The following is a 12,062-nucleotide window of genomic DNA, read 5'->3' as shown; positions in this document are numbered from 1 at the left end:
GAGATTGAGTCTGGACTCTAAACGTTTTATAAGCTCGGACCCTTGTCCTGTAATTCGAGATTGAGTCTGGACTCTAAACGTTTTATAAGCTCTTATCCTTGCCCTGTCTGTGGATATAACAAATCCTTTGCTGCATTTTACAAGGGTTTCCTCAGTCTTGTCTTTCTGGGATGGCAAGAAAGACATGTTGTATTTAACGACGCACTCGACACATTTATTTACGGTTATATGACGTCAGCCATATTGTTAAGGACCACACAACTATTGAGATAGGAAACCGGCTGTTGCGACTTCATGGGCGACTCTTTTCGATTAGCAACAAGGGATCTTTTATGTGCACCATCCCACAGTCAGGGTAGTACGTACCACGGCCTTTGATATGCCAGTCGTGGTGCACTGGCGGGAACGAGAAATAGCTCAATGGTCCCACCAACGGTGATTGATCCCACACCGACCGCGCATCGAGTGAACACCTTACTTCTGGGATGGAGCCTAGTGATAAATCGCAGGCTTGATGTACGGTCGGTTTAGGATCGATCTCCGTTGGTGGGACCATTGGGCTATTTCTCGTTCCAGCCGGTACACCGCGACTGATATATAAAAATCTGCAGTATGTGCTAACCTGTCTGTGGGGTGGTGCATATAAACGATTACGTGCTACTAATAGAGCAATGTAGCGGGTTTCCTCTCTAAGATTATATGTCAAAATTACCAAATGTTTGAAATCCAATAGCAGATGATTAATACATCGAGGCCAGCAGTGACTATGAATGATACTGTTCTTTGTAGATCACTTCTTGTGCCATACAGCTTTTCGTTCGCTTGTTGACTATACATCGAGGCCAGCAGTGACTATGAATGATACTGTTCTTTGTAGATCACTTCTTGTGCCATACAGCTTTTCGTTCGCTTGTTGACTATACATCGAGGCCAGCAGTGACTATGAATGATACTGTTCTTTGTAGATCACTTCTTGTGCCATACAGCTTTTCGTTCGCTTGTTGACTACACATCGAGGCCAGCAGTGACTATGAATGATACTGTTCTTTGTAGATCACTTCTTGTGCCATACAGCTTTTCGTTCGCTTGTTGACTATACATCGAGGCCAGCAGTGACTATGAATGATACTGTTCTTTGTAGATCACTTCTTGTGCCATACAGCTTTTCGTTCGCTTGTTGACTATACATCGAGGCCAGCAGTGACTATGAATGATACTGTTCTTTGTAGATCACTTCTTGTGCCATACAGCTTTTCGTTCGCTTGTTGACTATACATCGAGGCCAGCAGTGACTATGAATGATACTGTTCTTTGTAGATCACTTCTTGTGCCATACAGCTTTTCGTTCGCTTGTTGACTATACATCGAGGCCAGCAGTGACTATGAATGATACTGTTCTTTGTAGATCACTTCTTGTGCCATACACCTTCTTCTGGAGATTTGTTGTAGTTGTCCAGGTAGTCTCCCTCAGCTGCTGTAGGTTTATGCAGTCTTGGATAACATGTTCAGTCGTCTGCCTATGATTAATAAATCAATGTGCTCCAGTGGTATCATTAAATAAAACAAACTTTAACTTTGAACACAAAGTTTTTGTCTGATTGTTCTGGGTTGTGGCTAAATATTTTGTCTTAACTTCTCATAGGTTGGACACCTTAACAGATTTTTCAATTTAACAAAATAATTTTCTGAAAACAAAACCCCCCAGCTTAGATTGTGTCCTAATCTGATTGTACACGTTTCTCTTGGACTGTTATAGAATCGCATGAGTGTAAATAGGTTACGTTCTGACTTCTTTAATTGGTTAATTCATTATTTGTTAACAATGGAGGAAATTGCTAGATTAAGCTTTTGTGATCAACATTAACTGATGAAAGTCCAAAAATACATTTTCCTGTTCATCAGAGAGGTGATGATACGATTTAAAAACTGATGTATGTGGAAAATTGCATATAATAACTTATAAAAGAATTAAAGATCCCTTGCTGCTAATGGAAACATGTAGTGGGTTTCCTCTTAAGACTATTAGTCAAAATTATTAAATGTTTGACATCCAGTAGCTTGTGATAATTAAATAAATGTACTCTAGTGATGTCATTAAAAAAACCCACCCTTTAAATTTACATGGCATTTACTATAGCTGTTACCAGTGAGCTATAGAGGGAGTAAAGGACATGTTCCATTCTTCCTTGTCATTTCACTAACCTGTAGCCTGCGTAAATGCTATTTTACCACATCTCTTTCACCTACATGATCAGGGGCGGGACGTAGCCCAGTGGTAGAGTGCTCGCTTTATGCACAGTCCGTTTAGAATCGATCCCCATCGGTGGCCCCATTGGGCTATTTCTCATTCCAGCCAGTGCTCCACAATTGGTGTAACAACGGCCGTGGTATGTACTGTCCTGTCTGTGGGATGGTGCATATAAAGGATCCCTTGCTGCTAATCGAAAAGAGTAGGCCATGAAGTGGCAACAGCAGATTTTCACTCTCTCTGTGTGATCCTTAACTGTAAATAAAATGTGTTGAGTGCATCGTAAAATAAAACATTTCCTTTCTTTCTTTCCTTTTCCTACATGATCATTCAAACTTATCCCAGTATGGCAAATAGCAGTTTCTAAAAAATTTATTCTTAACTGGAACATGCTATATATCCTGGTACATAATCATGTTAGCTCTGTTCGCTTAAATCCTATTGTCAGTTATTAATTAATAAGTTTGTTATTATGCTGATATACAATTAAGTTTAAAGCATGCTGTCCTGGGCACACATCTCGGTGCAATAGCTACATTCCTACTGTGCTGTACACTGATTCTGGATTGGATATGAGACTGAAATACAAACCAAACATTCAACCAGTGCCTCAGATATGGAAATTGGGGGGGGGGGGGGGGGGGGGGGGGGGGTGCTTGTCATGCACTCCCCCCAAAAACAAAATTCAAAGAGCTCCAAAAAATCCAGTATTAGAAGATAAATACAATTAATTTTAGCAGGGGACAAATAATACACATAGGGCTTAGTATTTTGGAGGGTAAGATTTCTAAATATATAATGCATATAAGTATATCTTTTAATACAGTGGGTGCTGTTTTATAAATATGCAAGGTTGTGTCTATCCCTGAATACAGAAGGTGCCCTTTTAAATTTTTGCACCCCTCCTTAGAAACATTTTGTATTCGCCCCTGAGCCGTAAAACATGATGGCTTAACCAGTGTCCAGCTCTTGCCATTGACCTATAGCTGTTTCAGGTGGAATGTTTTGTCATGGCATATAAATGGCAGTATGGCTAGAAATGAAATATTAACTGAGAAAATCCTGTTAATGGGTAAATACGGTCACCATACTGGAAAATTACTTTGACATTTTCATGTAAAAATCTAATTACTTGTTTCTGCATGATTAAATTTGCTTTCATTAATGGTATAATGAAAGTGTTTTATTTATCTTTCGTAATTCATTTTCCCTTTTACTTAAATTTTATAGACATAATTGAACATTTTGGTGGGGGTTTTAAAATATATTTTAACTACATTTTATAGACATAATTGTACATTTTGGTGGGGGGGGGGGAAATATTTTAACTACATTTTACAGATATAATTAAACATTTTGTTGCAAAGTTGCATTCAGCTTACAAGGTCGAAAATTAAGGACACACGGTAAGCTATTTTTTCCACCCTATCATCCCCCCTCCCCTCACTTTTTTTAGTTACATATAGAGCAAAACAAATGTGAAGAAAATACCAAAAATTATGGTACAAAATTATAAATCGACACCATTTCAGACCTGTGGTTTTTGGGTTTTTTTTTTGTAACTGTATTATATTAAAGTTGTTAACAGATAATAATATCACACAAGTATCCTTATGATAGTGAATGAAGTCAACTGCTGACACAGCCACATGAGACCATGACATGCAGAGGTGTTAAAACATTCATATTTCCTTTATCAGTAAACACTTTTAAGTGTCATATTATTTGATGATGATTTGTCTTGAACATACATTTTTTATTACACTATTATGTGACTATATATATATACATGTATATATATACTGAACAAAATAAGAAACTTCCGCTAACTTTGCTTGAACATAACTTGATGAAAACAAACCGGGGGAATAATTGTTATATATGCGTTTAAAGAGTGTTCCATGATGCATCGTTTGGTGTAAAAATCATGACCATAGGTTAACAGAAACTGGGAGAAATTTTGACCAAGTGTGGTAGGGGTTAAAAATAAAAACACCCACTTAATAACGGGTATGACCACCTCTTGAATTGACCACTGCAGTGCATCGCAGCCAAATAGAATTGACTAAAGTGTTGATTTCTGCCTGTGGAATATTGTTCCATTCCTGAATGAGCGCTTGACGAAGTTCGTTGACGTTAGCGGGTGGGTTGGGACGACGCCTCAATCATCTGTCCAGACTATCCCAGGCATGCTCGATGGGGTTCAGATCAGGACTTTTAGTGGGCCAGTCATCAATGAAATCAATGTTATTTGTCCTAAGAAAATTTACAGTGTCTCTAGCTGTATGAGAGGTGGCATTATCATGCTGAAAAATCGAGATGTTGGCGTTGTTATGGAACAGAGGAATGACATGATGAGCGAGAATGTCATCGTGGTAACGTTGAGCATTTAAATTGCCATCAATGACGACTAGTGGTGAACGATAACCATGGGCAGTGGCTGCCCAGACCATGACAGAACCCCTACCCCCGAAACGATCTCGTTCAAGAACACAACAGTCAGCATAGCGTTCATTTCTCCAACGGTAGACGCGCACCCTGCCATCACCATGTTGTAAAGAAAATCGTGATTCATCCGAAAAAAGAACAGTATTCCAGCGTCGCTGTATGCAACGAGTGTGTACACGTGCCCAATTAAGACGATTTAGACGATGACGTTGTGTTAAAACGCATCCGACGTAAGGACGTCGTGCATGTAAACCGTTCTCCCGCAGATGATTACGAACAGTTTGCCCACTGATTCGGTTATTGTGAAGCCCAGGTGTGTTAGCAGCAGTAGCAGTGGCAGTTTGGAATCGATTGCGCAAATGCGTGTTCATGATATAGCGGTCTTGACCACGTGTTGTAACACGCGGATGTCCACGAGGTGGCAAGTCGTTGGTGCTTCCTGTCGTTCGAAATCTTACGCGAAGATTTCGTATCGCTCGACTAGAACTCCCAACATGCCTTGCAACGTCTTCTGTCGACATGCCAGCATCAAGCATGCCAATCGCCCGTTCGCGTAAATTATTGGGTATTCTTGGCATACTAAAAATGCTACAATGTAAAAAACATTATTTTTTTTTACAAATTTTGAAGCGTTTTCGTTCACTTGACAACAATGTCAGTAAGACAAGTAAAACAAATTGACCGAATACTACACGGGACATGTCGAACCATGCATGCATGTGCAAATTGAATTTCACGTTGTCGACGATTAACAGTGCAAAAATAATCAATAAAAATTCATGAATCCTGATAATACAGCTCAAGGCTAATACTACCTATATAATTTCATTACACAATGAATTCTTTAACACAACAAATACTATATGTACAAATCGGAAGTTTCTTTTTTTGTTCAGTATATATATATATATATATATATATATATATATATATATACTGTATATATAATTTAAAACATTTTATGTGAATTGGTATTGATTTGGAGCTTAATGTATTCTGCATTTCAACATGATAGTGTCATATCAATGATCATTTTCACTCAACATTTCAATACTATGCTCTGCAGTGTACAGTGGTCTCTGTCTAAACTGAATTTAGAGAGGACTGATGAAATGTACTGGTATGCACAGAGTATTGGATTAAACAGATTTCATCCAAGCTGTTGTCACTGGATGAGACTTTGATATCATGTTTTACACAGAACAGTCTGGATTGCACAGAGCCCTCTGTATATGTGCAATGATACCTCTCCAAACCAGACACTCACAAGACCAGGTAAAAAAGTTAAGTTTAGAGGGTATCTGGTTTAAAGAGGTTCTGTTCTGTACTGATATTTGAAAAAAAGGTCTGTGAAAAGTGTCTGGTTTTGAGGGAATTCCAGTTAACATAGGGTCCAGTTTGGTGACATTTCACTGTACTTGTTTTTAGATTGTATTTCAGATAACCAGTACTTTTGTTTTAGTTTTGTTTTTTGTAATGTGTTTCTTTATTTTAATTTTTTTTTTTTCAGGATCTCCTGTCATGACAGCTGCATATATAATGAGCTGCTACAGGTTTCCTCTTCACTTGCATTCCAGGTTAAACTTTATTTCATCATTCTCCATCTGATAACTGCGGAACAGAATAGTTGAGTAGTATCTCATGTGTTGGCGTGTATTCTCAACGTGTTTTGAATCCTAATTATCAACTGATGGAGACATGCAGAATAATATTTCATATGAATTCCAGTAGAAATAAAAAAAAAGTAAATTTATAACAACTCGTCACAATGGCAAAACCTCATTCTCCAGTGAAAAAGACCAAGAATGGTGTACTGAATGGAAAACATGAACAGGTGAGTGGATTTATTGCTTTTAAAAGAAATATGTCATGCTGGGCAAGATACATTTCTTCAGTTGAATGTAGAAAGGGGTAGGATGTATCTCTAGGGTAGAGGGCCCCAGTGGGACGTGGTTGATGGAATATTAAGAAAAGAGTCATCTGTTTCATACAGCACATATGTAATGCAGTAAAAAAATTATTCTAAGAAAATGTTTTTTTAAAAATTCAATGATTACTAAAGCCTTGATTAAAACATGAATGTCCTATGTCATAGAGCTGTAATTGAAATGTTTATATTTACAAAATTTAATGACATAGACAACAAGGGTTAATTAATAAATAAATAATAAAAGATATATAGTCAAACCTGATCTAACATCCACCGCTGTTAAACAGTCACCTGTCTGAAAAGTCTCCTTTTGACTCTTCCATAAATTATCATCTTATTGTAAATCTGATATATATTGAGCAGACCTAAAAGGCCATGTTTTGATGTTTCAATTGGTATTTGCTTAACACTGGTTTAACTGTACGTGATTTTACTATTCATTATTGTTTATTAGGGGCATAATTTAGTTTGATTGGTAGAACGCACCTGACGTGCTTGGGACCGGCCTCGGTGGCGTCGTGGCAGGCCATCGGTCTACAGGCTGGTAGGTACTGGGTTCGGATCCCAGTCGAGGCATGGGATTTTTAATCGAGATACCGACTCCAAACCCTGAGTGAGTGCTCCGCAAGGCTCAATGGGTAGGTGTAAACCACTTGCACCGACCAGTGATCCATAACTGGTTCAACAAAGGCCATGGTTTGTGCTATCCTGCCTGTGGGAAGCGCAAATAAAAGATCCCTTGCTGCCTGTCGTAAAAAGAGTAGCCTATGTGGCGACAGCGGGTTTCCTCTAAAAACAGTGTCAGAATGACCATATGTTTGACGTCCAATAGCCGATGATAAGATAAAAAATCAATGTGCTCTAGCGGCGTCGTTAAATAAAACAAACTTTACTTTTTTAACTGACGTGCTTGGGAGGACGGGATGTAGCCCAGTGGTAAAGTACTCGCTCGATGCGCAGTCAGTCTGGGATCGATCCCCATCGGTGGGCCCATTGGGCTATTTCTCGTTCCAGCCAGTGCATCACGACTGGTATATCAAAGGCTGTGGTATGTACTACCCTGTCTGTGGGATGGTGCATATAAAAGATCCCTTGCTGCTAATCGAAAAGAATAGCTCATGGAGTGGCAACAGTATCAATATGTTCTCAATATCTGTGTGATCCTTAACCATATGTCTGACGTCATATAACCGTAAATAAAATGTGTTGAGTGCGTCATTAAATAAAACATTTCTTTCTTTCTGACGTCCTTGGGTTGTAAGATTGAACCTCCTTGGTGAACCCATTCAGTTTTCCAGTATCCCATCATGTATATCAAAGGCCATAATATGTATTTTTCTATCTGTATGAATGTGTATATAAAAGATCCCTTGCTGCTATTAGAAAAATGTTGCAAACTTTAAATGACATCTAATAGGTGATTCATTAATCATTGTGCTCTAGCAGTGTTATAAAAAATAAAAAAAAACCTGTTAGTATAACATACAGAAACATGTTAATACATATTCTAGTTAAAGGGACATTCCTGAGTTTGCCACATTGTAAGATGTTTCCGACTAATAACGTATTTCTACGATTAAACTTACATATTAAATATATTTTCTTGTTTAGAATATCAGTGTCTGTATATTCAATGTGTTTCTGTTCGTCTTAATATTTGTAAGAAGCCCAAACTGGATTTTGTCTTCAAATAATTTCATATGTACGAAAAAATATATTTTAGGAAATAAAATGAAATTTAACCCAGTACAACTATTAGAACGATCAGAAACACATTTAATATACAGCCACTATTATTTTATGCAGAAAAATATATTTGATATGCAATTACAATCATTAAAAAGTCTCTGTTAGTCGATAACATCTTAAAAATTGCAGCAAACTCAGGAATGTCCCTGTAAGTACAATACAGGAGTTGAACATTACTTTTGGCATACATATATGTGCATGCCTGTATAGGTCACTACACCATTAAGACGTCTAGGTCAAATGTGTATTTGTCTTTTTGATAAAGTATCTTGAGTTGATAACTTCTCCAAGGTGATTTTATTGTGGAGATGTTGAAACAGTCTTGTGTTCTGATACAGTGTTTGTGGATCAGCTGACATTGTGACTCGAGGTCACAAACGACTATATGTTAATATATACACCTTCTAATGGACCGAGTTGTAACTCACTATGGGGCTACTCACCTGTGATGCGATAGGTCGTAGGATTGTTCTGCATCAGTAGACCCTTAGGGTAATTTATTTCCATTTTCATTGATGGTCCCTAGCTGATCCTCTGACATCCAGTTTTTGTGCTACGGTGTCATTAAACATTCTTTTGTTTGTTTGTTTGTTCGTTTGTTCGTTCATTCATTCATTCATTCATTCATTCATTCATTCATTCATTCATTCATTCTTTCTTCTTTCTTTTATTCATTCATTCATTCATTTTTATTAATTCTTTAATTAATTAATTCATATATACCTGTACATTTATTCATTAATTTTTATTAATTTTTTCATTATTTTTTATTAATTCTTTCATTAATTTCATTCATTCGTTCATTCATTCATTCATTCATTCATTCATTCATTCATTTTTATTAATACATTAATTAATTTTATTCATAGATCCATTCCCAGACCTCACCGTTTAAGGGGAGCTATCATTCTCACTCCCTACTTAGACTAGTTCAGAGAGAGTTATTCTTAGCTCTGTCATGTCATGTCATAGGGTTTAACGTGCACATTCAGAGCAAGCTGTTGTAGCGCACGCATGTCATGGGCGCAAGTGTTTGCAGAGCAAGCTCTGTCGTCCAAGACAGAAAGTTGGGGGGGGGGGGGGGGAGGAGGGACTGCCTGCACTGGCAGGTGCAAGGGAGCACCAGCAGTCCGACCAGGATCAGTAGCAGGCAGGGGTGGGTGGTGGTGCTATGGAATTTTGAATGGAGCAGTTAATATGCCAAAGAGAAAAGGTGCGCAGTTTTGATTTGAAGGAATTTTGGCGTGAATTTTGAATGGTCAGTCTAAACTGTAAAGGGTAGTAGAGCTAGTATAAGTTTTGACTTTAGTATATCGAGAGTAGCTCTTTGCTCTCCTTAGCATATGAACTTATATGGTATTAATATGGTTGTATCTTAAATGGTTCCCCACAATCTAAGTTTGAAGAGCAGTTAATCCCTTTCCTCAATTTTTTTCATGTTGAGGTCTGCATTCCCTGATTGGTATGACAAAATCCATGATATTTATGAGATTCAGTCTATATTCAGTACATCTAAAATCTCTTGCTGTTGTGTTTAGGGGCGAAGTGTAGCCCAGTGGTATAGCGCTCGCTCGATATTTGCTTAACACTGGTTTAACTGTACGTGATTTTACTATTCATTATTGTTTATTAGGGGCATAATTTAGTTTGATTGGTAGAACGCACCTGACGTGCTTGGGAGGACGGGATGTAGCCCAGTGGTAAAGTACTCGCTCGATGCGCAGTCAGTCTGGGATCGATCCCCATCGGTGGGCCCATTAGGCTATTTCTCATTCCAGCCAGTGCATCACGACTGGTATATCAAAGGTCGTGGTATGTACTACCCTGTCTGTGGGATGGTGCATATAAAAGATCCCTTGCTGCTAATCGAAAAGAGTAGCTCATGAAGTGTTCGACAGCCGGTTTCCTCCCTCATTATCTGTGTGGTCCTTAACCATATGTCTGATGCCATATAACCGTAAATACAGTGTTGAGTGCATCGTTAAAACATTTCTTTCTTTCTTGCTGTTGTGTGTTATGTGATTTTGTAAAAACAAATATTGTTGTTGCTAGATAAGGTAGCTATTTTCCGATTATAAATAAGAAATAAACAACAGAACACATATATTTATTTATACAGTGTAGCATTTTATTTGTAATAATAATCAGAGTGATTTAGCTAAAATGGACTGTTGCCTATAATCTGATTCATTGATGGGCACATTGTGTTGGGATGAAGGACACAACAATAAATTGCTGTTGGCAATTATTATATAATGTTATTGTCAAATCTGAACCCTGCCCATTGCTGATATATTAGGTGTATGTGTGTTGTGTGTGTTTGTATGTGTTTGTGTCTGTATGTGTGTGTGTGTATGGGTGTGCGTATGTGTGTGTTTGTTTGTATGTGTTTGTGTCTGTATGTGTGTGCGTGTGTGTGTGTGTGTGTGTGTATCTGTCAGTGTGTGTTGTGTGTGTGTATGTGTTTGTGTCATGTGTGTGTGTGTGTGTGTATCTGTATGTGTGTGTGTGTTGTGTGTGTTTGTCTGTGTGTGTCTCTGTATGTGTGTGTGTGTGTGTTTGTTTGTATGTGTATATGCGTGTGTGTGTTTTTGTTTGTATGTTTTTGTGTGTATGTGTTTTTGTGTGTTTGTGTATGTGTGAGTGTGTTTGTGTGTGTGTGTGTTTGTGTTTGTGTGTGTGTGTGTATGAGTGTATGTGTGTGTGTGTGTGTGTTGTGTGTGTGTGTGTGTTTGCGTGTGTGTGTGTGTCTGTCTGTATGTCTGTCTGTTTGTGTGTGTGTGTGTGTGTGTGTGGCTGTTAGATCTTCCTTGCTTCCTTAACAATAATACATGTACTAGATCATGTGTCATGTTTTCCATGTGATTAGCATAGTTTCCGTTTATATGTAATATCAACTTTTTTACTGAAATATAATGAGTGTCTGTTCTTGCTCTCTGATAATCTTGTCTCTCCAGGGAAAAAACAAAAGGAAAGTTTGTTAAACAGCACCCCAGCACATTTTAATATTAGGTATATATAATATGTGGTAGTTGCTATTAAATAAATGAAGAACCTACTGAACCACATATTCTAGTCTTAAATGTACAACTCACACCACAACTGATATATCAAAGGCTGTGTGTGGTATGTGCTATCCTGTATGGGATGGTGCATTTTATTTATGGTTGTATGGCATCAGACATATGGTTAAGGACTACACAGATATTGAGGGAGGAAACCCACTGTCGCCACTTCAGGGCTACTCTTTTCGATCTTTTATATGCACCGTCCCATAGACAGGATAGCACATACTATGACCTTTGATGTACCAGTCATGGTGCACTGGCTGGAGCGAGAAATAGCCCAATGGACCCACTGACAGGGATCGATCCCAAGCCAACTGCACATCAAGCAAGCGTTTTATCACTGGGTTACGTAGTGGGAAATAAAACAGTGAGTTAACCAGGGGCAGGTGTACTTTACCATTAGCCTAGATCCTGTCTTGTGTTCTGTTCTCACAAAATCTTTTTAATAAAACAACAACAACAACTAATTGAAGAAAAATGCAGTATACCACATACACTATTACCAGTATAATTATATAATACTGCATAACCTTAAAAATAATTGTCATCAAGCAGACATTTCTTTTATGTCATCCTACATATGATCTCACTGAAGGCCAGACAATCAATGCAGTGCATA

General features: G+C 38.0%; 1 protein-coding gene across 3 annotated transcripts in view; it reads left to right on the top strand.

The window, feature by feature from the left end:
* LOC121371333 (serine palmitoyltransferase 2-like) overlaps positions 1 to 12,062 on the top strand; it is a 63,359-nt gene that overhangs the window by 11,643 nt on the left and 39,654 nt on the right. For 2 of the 3 annotated variants that reach the window (XM_041497144.1, XM_041497145.1), the window contains exon 2: positions 6,207 to 6,530. In XM_041497144.1, coding sequence (XP_041353078.1) covers positions 6,465 to 6,530 — 66 coding nt within the window. In that variant the 5' untranslated portion in view covers positions 6,207 to 6,464. Of the gene's footprint in view, positions 1 to 5,809; positions 6,531 to 12,062 lie in introns of those variants that run through there. The other variant, XM_041497146.1, reaches the window with a different exon arrangement.

This window comes from Gigantopelta aegis, chromosome 4 (assembly GCF_016097555.1).
Source record: "Gigantopelta aegis isolate Gae_Host chromosome 4, Gae_host_genome, whole genome shotgun sequence".
Classification (NCBI taxonomy): Eukaryota; Metazoa; Mollusca; class Gastropoda; order Neomphalida; family Peltospiridae; genus Gigantopelta; species Gigantopelta aegis.
The sequence above is the reverse complement of the archived record's forward strand: the minus strand, read 5'-3'. Positions and strand labels throughout refer to the sequence as shown.